We start from the raw sequence: 18,010 nt of genomic DNA on the forward strand, positions 1-18,010 counted from the left end.
AGTCTGTGGACCTAGAAAATGTAATTTGCAGTTTGCTCTTTTTCACCTTAATTCTTGCAGCATTTTCTTTTTTTAATTTTTTTCCTTGGGTGTATGGACATGCATCCGTAACCCAGCATGCTCCATTGACATGGAATCACGGTGTCGTACACAAAGCTTTATGCTTCTGACATTCGAAGGAGGGAAGTCCCTGTTTAGGCACATCTCAGAAGTCCTCTTTTCAGCACAAGCGGAAGAACAACCTGTTGTAAAATGCATCCTTACTGGGACTGGTAAGCCAATACTTCATTCTGAGAATACTGCAGTACTTTATATTATAATTTTGCATTGGAGGACATGGATACGCTACATAATATTTCAGATTTTTTACCTAGTCCTTTGAATGAAGCAGGACTGAGTAAGTTTTCTGCCCAGTTTAAAAACAGCTCATGGTGTATATACAGTATTTGTTCCACATTCCACAAATAGACAAGATGTAGACACTTAATAAAGATACTTGTTTCTGTGTAGTGTAAAACAAAACCACCCATAATGCTCAGTGTGAACATCACCCCATTTACATCAGGCACTGGAGAAGAATCATGAACTGTAGGTAAACCCAGAGGTAGTGCCTAAACAGGGCTGTTTTTTAGACGGGAGGCACAGACACAAGCTTGGGAGGAAGCAGGCAGGCAGCCGGACAGGCGGTAGGGACAGGAGAAGAGGAGTGATGGGTACTGGATGCATGCCACTCACCACTGGGCCAGGCCTGCCGTCTAAACCATGAGCACCCTGGACAATGTGTAAATAGTTAAAGCAGAGAGAAAAGATGAGGGGAGGGAGGGGGAAAGGGAGTGAGTGAAGCAGTGACTCAGGGACATATGCCTTTTAAAAAAAAACAAACAACAAAACTGAACAAAAAAAACAGGTATTGATGAAAGGTGATGGTGTTGAGTGGTGATGAGGTAACAGTAACTCCTTTTTAATATGTTCATTAGAAAATTAGGAACATTTTCCTAAATGTTTTGATGTTGAGAAAAAGACAGACAGCTTCACTATGAGACTTGGCCAGAGTAGCTTGTGTAATCTTTTATACATAATACATAGTACACAGTGGAAATATGTGTGAATATATGAGATTAGTATATTTCATGTAACAACTAAAACCTCATGAGTTCTTCAGCATGTGACTAAGTACTTACTGAGATACAGAAAGTACTTATACAGGAGCTTGTCTTTCTGTGAACCTGTAGAGGTCTGGTGTTTTGACAGAGTTAATTTTGTATTATAGCTTATACTGTAGCTATCACAGAAAACTATTTTCATTTACTCAGAAACACAACTTCCATAACACTCATTTGTTGTAAATTTCAGTCAAGAAAACCACAGAGCTAAAATGTGTTGGACAGACCACTGAGTATAAATAAACTGTATCTGTATGTAGACAAATCTTTTTGCCAAAAAAGATACAGGGCTTAAAAGGAGTCACTGTGCCCTTAACAATGTGACTGTGTTTTTAATAACGACCAGTTACACCACAGGGATTAAAAAGTTATGAAGACATTTCTCTGGAATCTCTGGAAACAGCATGCTATTATATTATTAGACCCCACATAAACGAATATGTGCATATTTGTATATGTTAAAAATTATGATAACTATAATTCCTCTGTTATATTACATTCTACACCTATAGGTTGTACTCTTTTATGTCTAATTGGAACATAAAAACAGTATGAAAGACATATTTCTTTTAAAACCCTACCTGCAACTCAATTCGGTAAACTCATAGTACTTGTAAAGTAAACTTTAATCTTTGTTCTTAAATTGTTTAGGACTGAAAACTGATTCAGAAGGTGTAATTTGCAATAATAGACCAGCTTAGAAAAACTGGTCCAAAGTACTGAATTATGAGACGTTTCTGCATTGGCCCCATCTCCTAATAAGGATTGAGGTTTGCTTTAGGGCTTGCATATGAAAGGCAAGTTTTACTGCAATTGACCCATGCGTCTTAGTAAAGTAACAATCACAAAAACACCAGGCAGTATGTGCAGTGTTAATGTAACTGAACACAAAAACAATCCATCATCTGATTTCAATGGGATTGAATACCCATCTACTGTATCTCCCAGTCAAATTCATGTACTATACTGAAATAATACACTTACTAATAGCCTCTTATACATAACTTATAAATATTTCAGACTTCAAATCTTGTACAGCACAAGTAGCGCATAACGTATTTGAAAGAAAAAGATGCATTTTCTAATAACAGACTACACTGAAAAATGTGAAAAAGCACTATAATACCTATTAATTATTACACAGTTATCAGTAGAGTCAAAGCTATTTGGAAGGAGAGTTAAAAAACCTAAATATTGTCCAGATTTACTGTAATATTGTGAGATCATTGTTTTTGTTGTATAAGACTGTTTTAGTTTGTTCAGAATGAAACTTGAAAACCATTTTTGAGGTCCACGACTGAAGTATTCATCTGAATTCATTGCTTAACCAAAAGGAAATAATAAGTCAATCAAAAACTCTCATGGAAACCCAGGACCTAGGAAACCCTTAAAGAAACTTGGAGCATGGCGTGTAAATACTCACAGGCAGTCCGAGAGGCCCTCTGTCTCCTTTATCTCCCTTTTGTCCCACATCTCCCTTAACTCCCTTGGTGCCATCAATGCCTGGCTCCCCCTGAGAGGACAGAAACGCAATGATTTTCCTGTTTCATTTCTCTGTGTTTAGTTAACGATGTTTCACAGCTGTGTCTCCTCCTACTCAGCATAATTGTCAAAAATGTCCATTTATATATTTTGTCCTATATTGTGGTTCACTTTTCACCTTTGTACAACCCATTGTTCCCATAGTTCCCTGTCTAGCACTTTCTTCATATTTGGATCCCTGTACAATTCAGGAAGGAAGAACAGACTCGCTCATACATGTGATCTGTAAGTTCTTATTCACTACTTCTTACTCTATGAACTGAAAACAAGGAGTATCAAACTCAAGCCTTCAAAATAATCTGGGTTTAATTGTAACTTCTGTTCTGAATAATTATTAGAACCATTTAATTGAATTGCTACATTTAACATTTTAAATCATCTTCATTGCCTTCTAGAGATCTAGATCAAGAACAAAAATGTTCTTGGCTGGCTTATATTTTGAATTTTGAGTGCTATGTAAAATGTTAATTAAACCAGTTTAGTAACTGGGCTTGGATTAAATGAAAGTCAGATTTCAGTGTGATTCTCTTGTAAGTGGTCTGGACTCCAATTCATTGAATTCAAAGTGCCAATCACTTGCAAGGCACCTTTTCTGTAACACTTACCTTTGGCCCTGACAGTCCAGGAGGTCCCTGAAAAGCATAACACAGAAATGAGAAAGGCTAATACAGTATGCAAGAATCGCATTTAGCACTGTTCCAGAATTATTTTTCACATGTCAAAACATATTGCATCTCCAGAGTCCCAGCAACGGGATCTGCTCATCTTAGCACAAAGCAAATTAGGTACTGTATTTCAGTGGCTTATGAAGGCAAATGTCATAGAAATTACTACAACTGAGAAGACTATCGGTGGACTTTTACAATCTGTCTGTGCTTAGCATTATTATTACATACATACTGTACATCATTGAGAGAACACCTTCTTTTCTTTGTAGTAAACAGTATTGTAACAGCCACAGTTTATAGTCTAGGTGGGCTATTTTTGTTTAAGCAGCTTTCCTACTGTAAACCAACATGCCAGGTTTAACTCATCCGTGCAATAACAAAAAGTAGACGTTGTTTGCATTTAAATATCACTTTTCCATCTCAAAAGATTCCAAAGCAATTTTCATATGGGGGGGTGCAGCAGTCACTTACTGACAATGACCTCATAGACAGATCTCTGTTTACTGCAGGACTGTGAAAAGTAGTACATCAGTGAGGAATTGGTTTATAAGACCCTCAGTGTATTGGCCTTGTTCTGCTCTATACCAGGAGAGGGAAGGAGAACTGTACTCACCGCAGGGCCAACTGGTCCTTGAACTCCTGGGGGCCCAGGAGGTCCAGAGACCTAAAACACACAACAATCATGATAATCATATCTGTAAAACGATGTCAAAGAAACTGCTGTTATGAGAAAAGCTAAAGCATTTTCATTACCAAAGTCTGACATTTTTGTGCTGTCTACCTGAATTTTCACTTGTCCATCTTTTGCAAAAAGCAGTTCATGCTCATATTGGATGCTCATAAAATATGCAGGGCTTGGATTTCTGGGATGAAATTTATAAATTTTTACGTAAATACCGATCATACATACTTTTTCAATTTCTATTTAATACACCAAACATGCTGCATACTGAATTAGTACTATTTTAGAGGTACTGTATTTGTGTAATTTGTTTGGCATAAATACTGCGATAGGATTTGACAGAATTTACATAGACAGTATCTGTAGATAACTTTCTCTTGTGTTTTTCATATGTCTTAAAAGCATTCCTTACCATATCTCCCTTCTCCCCTTTCTGGCCAGATTCACCTTTTTGACCCTGAATCAGAGAAACCCAAGTGAAAAGACTTCCGGTACAAGTCCCTTACAGTGTCCTACAGTCCTACAGTGTCCACAGTTACAGGTGAAAATATGGTCCATCTTCACCACATACGACAGAAGCCTGATTTTCCTTTTATATATCTCCCATCCCAGTACTAACTAGGCCCAGTCTTTCTGAGCTTATAAAACTAGAAGAAGTCTGGCTAGAGATTTGGTCAAATATGGCAAAACCAATTGGTGAAACTATAAATACTCCAAACATGATACAGTACAAAACTTTCAAAATATTTTGCAAGTCAACAATCTTTGGGATTGGGATAAAAGTACACTTTTATATTCAAATATTTCAATTTGTAATATGAGGTCAATATAAATACTATCCAGGTACTGTACTTTATACATGGATCCAAATATATATTTATGCAGAAAATTCCCTTTTGAGGAATAAGACTGCCTGACTTTTATGGAAAATGCCAGAGCTACAGTATGACCTCACCAGGCAGATAATCCACTATTTCACCCCCAACACTGATCTCTCTGTTTGTCCTTCGAAACTCTTATGCAAGAAAAACTTCATATTCACAAATTCTCCATGCACTTGTCGGTGGGCTATTCCTATTTTTTCTCTATTTTAAGTCCTTTTTAGTTAAGAGATTGCGGCCTTTAACACTTCCCCTTGGATTTAGTCTCATTTTTCCTTGATTTCAAAATTTCTCACATTTTGTTGCTTGTGCTCTCTTCCATCCCACTTCTCTCTCCCCTTTCCCTGCCCTGTCCCTTTAAAAGATTTTGAAGATGAGGAAGAGGACTCCATAACTGAAATATTGTGCATTTTATTCATTCCTTTTATTTGCCAGTGTGCAATTAAGGTCTGCCTGTTCATTTAAAGCCTGCACTGTTGATCGCATGGCCTTCGGGCTCTGCAGAGTTGTTGAATACAGTATGTTAAGAATTGAACCTGAGATCGGTCACTTAGACCTCAAATAACCCCAATTAAATCTGTATTTAGTCATGGAAAATTCATACAGTTGACATGCTTAAACTTTTTTTTTCCTGTAATGAGGCCTGTAATGATAGATTTCAGTTCCACCTAACCTTCATTATGTTTCTAAGGATCTCAAGATCAAGAACTGCAAAGTGAACTTGGACTGTTGGGTAGAGCCCTTTCTCAAGTTTCTGTGACGGGTTTCTTTGCAGCCAATACTGGATAACTACTGGTGTTCACAATGAAACTGACAAACTGTCATAATGCATAATCCCATGTAAAAAGCAAATGAATATAGAACAAAGTATGGGGTATACCAGTGAGCCCGACAATCCTATTGGACCTGGTGGACCGGCATCCCCTTTCTCTCCAGTGGGACCATCCAAACCCTAAAACAATAAAGACAAATCTTTGTGTCATGAATTGAAGTGTATAAACGTTCAAAAATAATTTTAAATAAAAGTTAAACTGAACCTAGTCCTGTTGTCATATTGTTTTCTACCTCTTTTCTTGTCATTTAAAAAAAAATCTCTGTAGAACAGAGAGCAAACACAATTAATACTATGAGAAGTCCTACATTTTAAGGTAGGGAGATGTACATATTGGCTGTACAGACCCTGCTTTCCTACATCATACTCTAACTGCTTCAGGCAATCCGCCAAATAAGATTATCCTACTTCTCAGGCTTAGTGCTTCAGACACTGTCTGATGTCCCTGAAAGCGAACACAGAAGGGAATGTTGTTAAATTGAAGCTGATCACCACCAAAACCACTTTGCTCACCTGCTTGTGGCACAAATAAGATCAATGTGGTGTTCACTGTATGACCATAGCCAAAAAATAGCATCTGGTTATGAAACTGATTTTGTAAACTGTACTGTACAGTATTTCTTTTTTTTCAAACTACGTATCTCTCACGTCTTCCTACGACAAAGCCTACACTTCTGCCCTGATTTTAAGTTAGTAGCAGACGTGGAGCAAACTAACCAATAAATCTCACAAAGATTAAACATTGAGGTGTATGTCTTTGCTGCAGAATGCTTTGTACAGCATTTCAAACCCAGAGCGCTGTGCTTTTATTCACTCACTGGCGATCCAGCGGGGCCTGTCTCTCCTTTCTCTCCTTTAGGTCCAGGGAAGCCCAGGAGTCCGTTCTCTCCCTTAGGGCCCTCAGGGCCTGCAGGCCCCACGGGCCCTGGATCTCCTGGTTTCCCTCGGGGGCCCTGGGACACAGACAAAGATGATCAGGAACAGCACAGGCTGCAGGCCAATGCTACCATCCTATGCAGTGTATAAACTCAAGGAAAACAGGCTGCTGATGAAAGTGGTGTTGGTGGAGCAGCAGTGGTACACTCCTCTCCGTATGATGATTGGGGAATCTGTGCTGTATGGAGTTCCATCCTTTGGATGAGATTTTGAACCAGGATTTGCTCTATATGGAGTCATTAATGACCCTGCAGCCCTGTTCGGAGTTATATGTGCGTTAACTGAGAGGTCTTGGCTAAATTTCCCCTTTAATTTCACCAACCGGTGAAATTATTTCTTACTCATAATTTCAAAGGACATTTAATTACTTTTCAATAGAGAGAAGTCAAATTTTGAAATTATTTTTTTAAGTCTGCGTCTATTTGGTGAGGATTTTTCAAAGTCACAGATTCAGATAGCCAGGTAGAGAAGGGCAAGATAGTAACCGTGCTTCACAGTGAATGTTAATTACCTTTTCACCATCAAGACCCGGTGGGCCAGGTAATCCTACTTCACCCTGTAACAACACAAGATCTTTAAAACACGCTGTTTTAAAAACATGTAAATCTGGGCTGTGGGAGAGAACTACACAGTCTGTGCTGATAGGTTAAGTGCTCTGTTAATACAGTACGTGCTTAAGAATTAGGCTTACGTTAAATTGAAATGCATATAACTTCTCATCAATTTCAGGTGCTTGTTACTGTAATCCTTTGATAGGTCATATATTTAAAAACTGAAAAAAAATTCAATATATATTTTTTACTTTTTTTATTTAGCCATTTGGCAGTTAATTGATCCACAACTGCAACACGGTAATGTGGCAGGGCAGTGACAACCCAGCAGGACAGTTTCATACAGTACCTACTGCCACAACTCCCAAAGTGGTCCTAACTCTAGTAAAGAAAAAAGTATAGTATGTGATTTCTGTTCCTAGTATTGAATGAACTTCCTCCTAGTTTCCATTTACTGTATGTTCTCTTCTTGGTGTTTTACTGTGTTTACTAATCTGAAGAAGTCCACCGGGTTAACTTTGTCACTACCTTTGAGGATTCTGATTCGACCCATAGTATTTCATCGTTCAAAACTAGAAGTTCCATTTTTGTAGACCATCAGTGTAGGAAATTCCTTTAAGCACAGGAGGAATATATGTGGTTGCTCTTCTCTGGACTTATTTGAAGCTACAGTAATATCTTTAATTAATGTGGAGACTAACATCGTATACAATTGTCTAAATAAGATCTAGCACATTGTGCAATTCTCGCACATCATTACTTGATTTCAATTGTTAACTATCTATATTGCTTGCCTTTTTTAATGTTCTCCCACTTTGTCAGGAAGATGTATCTTCATTAGCATAAACACTCTTTTTCATAAGTAGTCTTTTCTAGCTCATTGTTTTGCATTGTATATATTGTAAATATTGTTTTTGCTACTTACTTATAGATGCTACTGCTACTGCTAGATGCTTTCACAATCTTTTCATTGTAATTTGATTAAAAAATGAATTTCATTTGTTGCTTCTAAAGAGTTTTTTGTCCTAATTTGGTTCTGTCTGCAAACTTAACTAGTTTCCAAACTATACCAGAATCTAGACCTATATTAGGAAATGCAGTGTCCTCGTACAGATACCTGTGATCTTGACACCAACTAATTCCCACAATTTGAGCATTCATCTATACTGTTTTCTATTAACCAACTTTTAATCCAGTCACACATTTACTCACCTGTAAATGAGCATTATTTTTAAGAGGAACTTTATTCTGAGAATACTGAACATCTTAATACATTTTTACTATATAAACATGTACCTTTAAACATATTAACATAAAAAAAATACTTAAACGCTTTATATAAAAAGCCTGCTCCCTTACCTTCACACCTGGGGATCCTGGAGGCCCTGGGGGACCAGGAGGACCCTTAAACCCAATAAAATGTAGGCTTAAAACATTGCAAAGACCTCACAGCATGAAACATGTGATTTTTAGTTTTAGTGATTTTAGTTTATTTGACTGTGGTTAACCCAAGATGGATTGCTCCAGATCCAAAACTATTTGGTTAAGTGCCAGAAAATATGTTTGTAGATCCATATATTGTAAAAATATACAAACAAAGTTAATCATATACCACAGATCTCCAACTCTGGTCCCAAAAAAGACCAAATACAGTTTGTCTTATTCTCTAAGTCAACTTGCATTACCTTTTTTTAAAGATTACGAGCTCCTGTTGATCCATTATGCAAGTAATTTGTTCAAATTAAGGGAACTGGACAAATTTAAGTGTGTTTTTTGACAACTGATGGGTCTTTCGTTTCAGACATTCAACTGTTTAACTAATCATGGTTAAATTGTTCCACATCTTCCAGAATAAGTGAAACCTCAAATATCATTCCATAAATCATTGAGCTAAAATATTAGAACTTGCAGCTGTTGAAACTATGGAGGTATTATTTATAAAATACCTCAAGACATTTCAGGGTAAATTTAAAGATTTTATGCACTGTATCATGTTTAATCAAATCATATTAAGGTTTTGTGGGTTGGATGCATCCCCAGTACAATGTGGGTTACAATCAGTTTTCGGGTTGTTATAATAGTACAGAAGATCCATGTCCTATTTTTAAATATCCATTATAATGCATGGGTGCTGCATTAAACAAGAACAACACCAAGAATACACATTTATCCTGTGATTACATTACTTTTATCCTGTTAGGTGGATGAAATTAAATCATGTTTATCACTGTGAAACTAGAACTATAATAAATACTACTTTTCCATCATGTTTATTCTCAAAGAAAACCATTTTAGCTTTGTGTCACACAAAGCTAAAATGCCCAATTTTAGCTTTGTGTGACACAAATTCAATAACAGGCCCAATTGATCACTTTAAAGTGTTCTAAGCTGTAAATGCTGTTTTGAAACTTCCAATATGTTACTTCAGTTCTATTAAAGCCAGATTTTGAATCTTTGAATGAGATAATTGGGATTATCTCATAGGCAGCAATGAAATTACATTGCATTCATACCATCTATGGTACAGGCTGTATCTTTTGGAAAAAGATAAAAAAAAAGCTTGCAAGAATAATAATTGAAAAACTACCACCATTTTGTAATAATACTTTAAAATTCTAATTAATTTCACTGTTACTTTGATCACAGGTTCACCAATTTTGATAGTGCAAACTTAAAGTGTTTGAAGCAAGGTCACTTTTTGTGTATTAGGTAGATTTTATACACCTACCTGCAGCTTCTCATTGAAGTTTCCATTGTAGTCAAAGCTTTCTGATTTCCCAGGCTCCCCCTTCTGACCTGGAGGACCCTGTGGAGCAGCAGAGTCGCAGAAATCACTAATTGGTTTTATAAGCTGTTAGCTGTTCCTTACGTCGAATATCTTTGAATTGGATTTAGCTGTCTTTTCTTACCTTACAAAGTAAATTAAATACTTGTAGCTTTAATCATGTTTAGTCCCTGAATGGCGTAAATAGAGCACAATGTGCAGACTGTCTAATATCACAGCAGTGTCCTGAACATTATCCCTCTTCATCCCTGCCTTAACCAACATCTGCTCTTTTACTATTTCTAATCGTAAAAGGCAAATGCAATAAGTTACTTGGTGACATTTATTTTTAATTGCCCCTGTGACTGGCATGGATCAATCTTGTAATGATTACTTTTAGTTTATAACTCCAATGGCTGGGCACGTAACAGTAGGAATGACTTATATTTTATACTGTTGGTAACTTAGTTCCTGCAGCATGTGAAAACAGAATGTAAGAGTAGTGTAATCCTGCCTCCCGGATGTATTTTAGTGCCAGGCAAAAGAAGTACTAAAACAACATGGCCAGTAGTAACAAAACACAGATCACACTTACTCTTGGTCCAGATGGTCCCTCTGATCCATTTTCACCCTAAAAGTAATAAGTGAGATGCAGAAAAGTCATTAAACATTCTCGTGTGTCTGAATTCATTTTAATACTTGCTAAATTAACATGATAACAAAAATATTCAGTTTTTACCAAAAATGGGTTTAAAAAAAGTTTTTCATCCTGTCTCCAAGGTTCAATATTTCTGTGCCTAAGTTACATTACTCGATTCTCAATTAAGACAGCTAAAATATATTTACAGTATATCACAGATTTGTCCAAGTTATTGGCTGAAATTTGGACTTTTTATTTTTAGGGGCTTTAAAGGAGTAATGGACTGTATCTGACTCAACCACTGCACCAATGCGACCGTTAAATAAGCTTATGTTGGCAGAATCATAGCTCACCAGCATATCATCCTCCAGGACCACTCAGATGTACCCAATTACATTAAACAAATGCCCTCAAACCCATATCCTGAACTGTGACTTTCCATGGAAGCAAAACTTGAACTGGGCTCATACACTAATATAGATTACTAATATAGATACTAATATACATTAACATATAAAAGTCAGTGGGCTTCTTAAATCTTGTTTTTAAAAGCCTGTTTTATCATTTATGAAAAGCATGATTCAAATCTAAGCATTTATGAATGTCATGCGTCCCCCTATTTACTAAGTTAGTAGGTCAAGTAGAGGTAAATCTCCTTTATTCTTTGTTGAAGATACAGTATGGTCTAAACATTTACAGTACATTAATCATGCAGCTCATTCCCTAGAACCCAAACACTGCGAAGGCAATCATATCAGAGAAGCACTCACCTTGGATCCCTGGTCTCCTTTATCACCCTAGAAATAAGGTACAATGTCAGGTGTGTGCTGCTTCTGTGGTCACTATATAATTATTATTTCTATGTTAGAGAAAACAGTTAGTATCCTTAGTGTTTTACTGGGATTTATGATAAAAAATGATTAGAAAATACTTGCATCCTTGGATTAGCATACTGTGCCCTCCATCACTGTACTAATGGTATGACTTTACAACTCCCCCCAGTAGGACGGTGATGTCTTCTATTGAGTTCCAATTCTAAATACTGATTAGCACGGTCTTATAAGATCATTTATAACAAGATTACCAGTTACTTTTACTTCTTCAAGATTATACCTTTAAACTGTGCTGTACAGCAGTCCCTGAGTTTTGTGTCTCTGTGATAGTAAAGCGAACTAGTAAAACTAAGCGAAACAAAACTACAGCACATACCTTAGGCCCTTCAGGGCCCTGTGGTCCCGGAGGACCTGACTCCCCTTTCATTCCATCAGCTGCTGTGCCAGGGTCACCCTTTTCCCCCTGTGCGAAATTCAGAGAGAAAGAATTGAAGGTAATACATCTACTATATATTCATATACAATATCAAAAACCCCTGCCTGTTGATAATATTGACAAAAAGTATCTAAATCTTAGGTCAGTGTAGAAAGATGTTTCAATCTATATGAAAATTTTGTAATGATTATTGAACATTTACTTTATGCTTCCAGAATTGACTATATCAACTAAATACATTGTCTTCTTTCTTCTTAGTCCACTCCCACATTTGACTGGATTCCTTATCTAGTGTGCAATTAAAGTTGCACTCAAGAGCACTTCCATTGAATGTTATAAAATAAAATGCAGTCTTCCCTGCCCTGCTTTTAGTTTTAAAGGAAAACACAGAATGACTTGTTCTCTTGCATAAAAGTCATTATGACATTTTCCATGAGAACAAAATAACCGCATCAGGGTTTGGGAAGAGATGTATCACATACTGGGAGTCGGATATCAGATAATTGTTGTACATTTTCTAAAGCATTAAGACTGTCTATTATAAAGGATTCATATAGACGTACTGTATGAACTCATACATTCATCTGTTTTCAGTCTTATCCTTAGAGAGCTGCATGTGAGTTGGACTCTAGCCCAGCAGGTATTGGGAGGCAGGAGGGAGTTTGAATGGAATGCCAATACATTGTGGGGCACATACGGTATGCATGGGTGGCCATTAACATATGCTAATTGCATTGCACCAGGACAGCATGTCTCTGGACTGTACTTACATGGAAAAGATGCCAAATTATTCCATATTATTTGATAGTTTCTTGACAGATTTTGGAAGAAAATTTATCCAACTTATAAATGTGCAAATGTCGAGTTAACTTGGAGGCAAGAATTGCCTCTTCTTAAAAATAACAAACCAACAAACCATTTCAGTTTCCCACTTCAGACTGCAAATATTTTGGAAATTGATCAGATCCTATTAAAATGTGTTTTCTGGCAAGCATGTATACAGTAGATAATCAATAAGCTATCATATGTGTATATGAACCTTTTAGTAAAGAAGAACAGGAAGAAGAAAATTACAAACAAGTTCTTTGTTACATACAGTAAGATGGCAGAACTACCAAACAAGAAGGAGATCCTTATCTGGACTACATTCCCCATAATCCAGTGGGGATTTGAGCATCCCGCCCGTGGTCACCTGACCACTTCTGAGAAGATGATTGGTCAGGTGATCATTTAAAAAGCAGGAATCAGAGGATTTGCCATCTGGAGATCAGATCCTGTGTGTGCAAATTCACAAAAGAAGGGAAGAATGTGACTAAAGATGGAACTGTAAGTTTTGAGAGGTGAGGAAGTAGTCCCCTAAATATTCATACGCAGGCTGCAAATCTGCTCATCAACCTCCCAACAAGCCTTTTCTCAAAATTCATAGTTCCTGGTTGGTACGGTAGCTTCCCCCTGAAGAGTTTGCACACAAGATCTGTTCTCTGTCCCCAAACCACAAACTAGCCTCAACTAGCCTCTGCTTCCTGGTGTTTAAATTACCACCTGACCAATCATCTTTTTCAGAAGTGCAGTATCTTATTCTCCAAAGGATCTCGCAGAACTTTCTGCCATCTGTTGATACATGATATACATTAAGATTAATCACGTACATATTTAGAATTTGAATCGGTGAGCTCAAATCCAATCCCAGAAAACAACAACAAGCCAACCAAACTAAATATTTCAGAAGCAATTTCCTATGAGCAATCAATAAAAGGCAGGTACATGATTATCGTGGTAACAGTTAAATGAAATGGAGAATATTTTACATCTGGGGATGTTTGAGCAATGCCGTGGCTCTTTGTTGCACAGTGTCGAATATCATAAAACATGGGTTTGAAACAGGTCTCCAATGAAACAGCTTTAAAATCTTGGCAAGAAGAGGCCATGCAACTGAGCTTCTCAGCTTTGCAGGAAACCCACAAGGAATGGCACAACAGCTTGGCAGATATTAACCAATTTGCCTCACCACAACACAGGAAACCTTATTGAGGAGGCACGTGACATGATCAGAAGATCATCTCTTCTTTGAATTTTATTTTCATGCAATTACAGATCATAGAAGAAGCTAATTAAAGTGAAAGGAGGTATCTATTGAAATATGGATACTGCAAGGAAAATGCTGGTCTTCAGCACTTCAGATTGCTTCAGTGTCAGGGTGAGATGATGAACTTGACATTTAACACTTAAAATGCAGACATACAGAGGTCATTATTGAAATGGTACACTTATCTGGGCACAGTGACTACACTGATTTATGAAGCATGGCTTTCATGCAGTGTTGATTGGGATGTGGGTACAACAATGAAAACATGTGCATGCAGTGCGTGGCAAACATCATGCCCACACCAAGCGTCCTACCCTATAACCTCTCTTGCCAGGAATACCAGGGATTCCAGCTTGACCCTTTACACATAGGAGGGAAAACATACAGTTACTCCATTTAATGTGAGAATAGTTCTCAACTCGTTATTTTAATTAATTAAATTATTTAAATTCAGATGACTGAGTTTGTTTAATGTATATTTAATATATGTGCCCCCCCCCATTATTCTTCATAAATCCCATGAGCTGCAAGTACAGTATATTTCCCTATATTGTAAGATAATATATATTGTAAGCCTGAAACAAACACCTACCCCATTTACAGTTTATGCTGATTTTGGACTTTCAGAATTAAAAAAGGGAACTGGAAGGCTGTTGCAGTTACCAAAAGATTCCCAGCTGCACCAGAGTTTTTGGGGTATTATAGTAATGTGGGTGGGGCCGAGATAGCTGAAGGAAAATTCCTCGGTTTTAACATTTTCATGTGCAAAATCACAGTTTTTCAAGGCTTCCAAAGCTGCAGACCAGTTTTCCTTGATCCTAAAACCCAGATTCACAAGCCAAATTACACACCTGCAAGACAGCTAATGAATAGGCAACAGTACTTTAAATTGCAGAATAACCTCCATGGGAGTTAGCTTGCCAGACAAAGTAACACCTCCAGTTAAAAACCCACACGGTGTTGCTCTATTGTGTGAAAAAGCTAACTGTAGGGAACACCAAGTATAAAACACAAATTTCCTGCATACGCTACAATATTTACCAAAATTATGTGGCCAGATAGTGCACCATTAAGGCGCTGCATAGCCAAGCTTCCATTATTCCAAACACAGTTTTGCTTTGCCGGTATTTACCAAGGATTGTACTGTATTAAAGACTCAGATCTTGACTTAGATTTACTTTAACAGGATAATTAATCTGATCGTTAATCCGGTAAACATTTTAACTTTCTCCATAGTCAGGATTAGGACTTTACCTTACTTCCAGGTGCTCCAGAAAAACCTGGCTCTCCCTGAATGGAGGACGTTAAGAGAAAGAGGATAGAAAAGGAGAGAAAAGAAACATCAAAGAAAGGAGAAACGAGCCTTGAAGTAGAAACACTGCTGCATGGAAGTAATCGACTAATTAGGAGTCCTTTCACAAGATGAATGAGCTATTTTAATAACCTGAACCACATGCCAAATTACATTAAAACACCTCTCATTACACACAGAATAGTTTTCCTCCAGAGAAATGCATGCCTACACTATGTGTTTAATAGAAAAAAAAACATCAAGAAATCACAATGTTAGTACCAATAGCGTACATTAGCATGCTGAGCTGTTTCGAGGTGACAAGAGCAGGCTACATTAAAACAAATCAGGGAATGTGCTGATTTCACTTGTTAGAACACAGACGTTCTAACAAGTGAAATCAGTATACTTATGCTACAGTATGTTCTTGTTTTATACAGTCTGTTTCCTTTTAATGAGGCAATCAATGTGCATTGCTTTAAACTGACAACTACAATAATTGCCAATTGAAGAATGTTAACAGGAGATGTCTAAATTAATTTCGATATAAATTCAAGGAGTTCCACCAAGAATTGGCTCAAATAATTCTTAAGTACGTGTAAGCCCCGCATTTGGGAAATGTTCATTCCTGTTTTTATACATAGAAAACAACGGAACATTTTGATATATAAAAAATATACTGCCAGAAAAAAATTATATTTGCTAATATTTCAGTATAGTTCTTTAAAACATCTTTTTAACCACTCTGGATAACTTCAGCTATAACCGATCCTTCAAGCAAGTACTCTTTGTTTGTCTTGCCCAATTAGCCAGAAGAATGGGTTCCTTTAAACTCCTCTGACACATGCTGGTGCCTTAGTCCATGCTGCCATCAGCTCTGTCCTCCCTCCACTTAAATTGTAATATGTAGACAGGTTAGATACACATGCTCACCATGAACGATCTACTGCCACAGCTGCTACTGAGGACTCAAGGTCATAGCAGAGGAACTGCACAACCAGAATCCCATACACTGTTTGCATTCATTTAATTAATTGAGCTAACTGAGACCACATTTAATCAAAAGGGTTTAATTGAGGACTATACTATTTAATCCTTATGATTAAAGTAAGCATATATGTGTAATTTGCAGTTCATAACTTAGTGTGCTTATATTTAAATTGTTCTCTATTGGATTTTCTAGTGCAGGGGTGGCAAACCCTGGTCATGGAGAAACACAGTCCAGACGATCTTATACAGTAGGTCCCCCTTCAATGACCAAGTTGTAAAGTCTTGGAGCACTTTGATCAATTTAGTAACATATTCAGTTAAGAAAGAACTGGCCAGCTATGGTCCCTGAGAGCTATATGGTGTTGGTATTTCATGTCAATTTATTCTTAAACCTAATTAGACCAAATTAAGAAGATGAAACACACATTTTGATATAAGTTATACAACAATTTACAATTTGTCGATTTGAGGGTTGTCCTTAAAACCTGCTGGATTGTGGCTCTTCAGGACTGGGTTTGGCCAGGATTCCTGCAAGTATCTTTCCTTTAACAGACTCCCGATGGGCAGGGGAGTTCAAAAGATAGATGTAGCGAGCAGCTCTGAGAATGATTCAAGATACTGAAAAGGTGGAAAAAGGCACACTGTGTTTCAGTAATTCATTGCCATCCTTGCAGTAAAAGGATCATAAAAGAAGATGCACTGGATTTTTACAGACAGAAAATGATGGTTATAATGAAATATAAAGCACATGATTAAAAACTATATAATCCTATTAAGCACCTATATACATTTAACAATACAGAATGGAATTAAAAAAAATAGAAATCTTTCTTATTTTTATTTCGATACACTAAAATCTAAATCTAAGGCCTATAAAAATGAAAAAAAGAGGAATCTGTTATGCATCTTAAATTAATATAATTTTTTAAACTTTAATTCTAGTACATGTAGCATATTTCACAAATCACTGGTAGTTTGTAGCTATTAGCCATTGCAAAAAAGTGTGTACAGGAAATTAAAAGTAGCAGTCAGTATTTTTTCAAGGGATTATATAATCAAGTAAATCCTTACACATAAATTACAAGGATAGGAATTGCATGAATTAAATAAATGGTACCTGGAAGAAAAATTATTGGAGTCTTGCTACAGCAGCTATGAGGAATGGGTCACTTCACAAAGCTTTTTTATTGTTCTAAGGTTATCCCACAATAATAATCTAAATATTTAAATCAGATATATAATATATATATTTAAAATATATTATATAATCTATAAATATAATACAGATTTAAAATTTGAACAACTGCCACAATATTATCAATTTGGTCTTGTGTACGACCAGAGTAGCTTCATGTTCATAATTGCCATTCTCATTAGTGAAATTATACCTTATCTTTATGTAAAGTGCAATAAGCTTGTAACAGATAGAATAGCCCAGGGAACACACCTGTGATTATACTGTGAGAACAACACAAATAATAGAGCCCTAGATAGTTTTTCCAGATATGAAGATAATTTACAGAATCCTGGGAAATAAGGGGGATAATTCCTTTTGCAAGAGGATTTGAAGGTCAGGGACAATACCAAGGAGGGAACATTAAGAAATTTACTGTAAGGAATACTTCTGTTGATCCTTGGTGATGAAACCTGATCTCACCCATTTGGACTGTATCAATATTTTTATGACCTGAAGATTCAGAACTAAACAAATAGGA

The 18,010-nt window shown here is 36.7% G+C and overlaps 1 protein-coding gene across 1 annotated transcript in view; it reads right to left on the minus strand.

Annotated features, from left to right (window-relative positions):
* Nucleotides 1–18,010, minus strand: part of col13a1 (collagen, type XIII, alpha 1) — a 76,450-nt gene that overhangs the window by 20,831 nt on the left and 37,609 nt on the right. Inside the window, exons 19-33 of the mRNA XM_015346933.2 lie at nt 15,269–15,304; nt 14,329–14,373; nt 11,869–11,955; nt 11,430–11,456; nt 10,615–10,650; nt 9,984–10,061; nt 8,615–8,659; nt 7,216–7,260; nt 6,587–6,721; nt 5,817–5,888; nt 4,468–4,512; nt 3,987–4,037; nt 3,311–3,337; nt 2,587–2,676; nt 736–771 (exon numbers count right to left, since the gene is read on the minus strand). Coding sequence (XP_015202419.2) covers nt 736–771; nt 2,587–2,676; nt 3,311–3,337; nt 3,987–4,037; nt 4,468–4,512; nt 5,817–5,888; nt 6,587–6,721; nt 7,216–7,260; nt 8,615–8,659; nt 9,984–10,061; nt 10,615–10,650; nt 11,430–11,456; nt 11,869–11,955; nt 14,329–14,373; nt 15,269–15,304 — 855 coding nt within the window. The remainder of the gene's footprint in view (nt 1–735; nt 772–2,586; nt 2,677–3,310; nt 3,338–3,986; nt 4,038–4,467; nt 4,513–5,816; nt 5,889–6,586; nt 6,722–7,215; nt 7,261–8,614; nt 8,660–9,983; nt 10,062–10,614; nt 10,651–11,429; nt 11,457–11,868; nt 11,956–14,328; nt 14,374–15,268; nt 15,305–18,010) is intronic.

Source organism: Lepisosteus oculatus, chromosome 4 (genome assembly GCF_040954835.1).
Source record: "Lepisosteus oculatus isolate fLepOcu1 chromosome 4, fLepOcu1.hap2, whole genome shotgun sequence".
Classification (NCBI taxonomy): domain Eukaryota; kingdom Metazoa; phylum Chordata; class Actinopteri; order Semionotiformes; family Lepisosteidae; genus Lepisosteus; species Lepisosteus oculatus.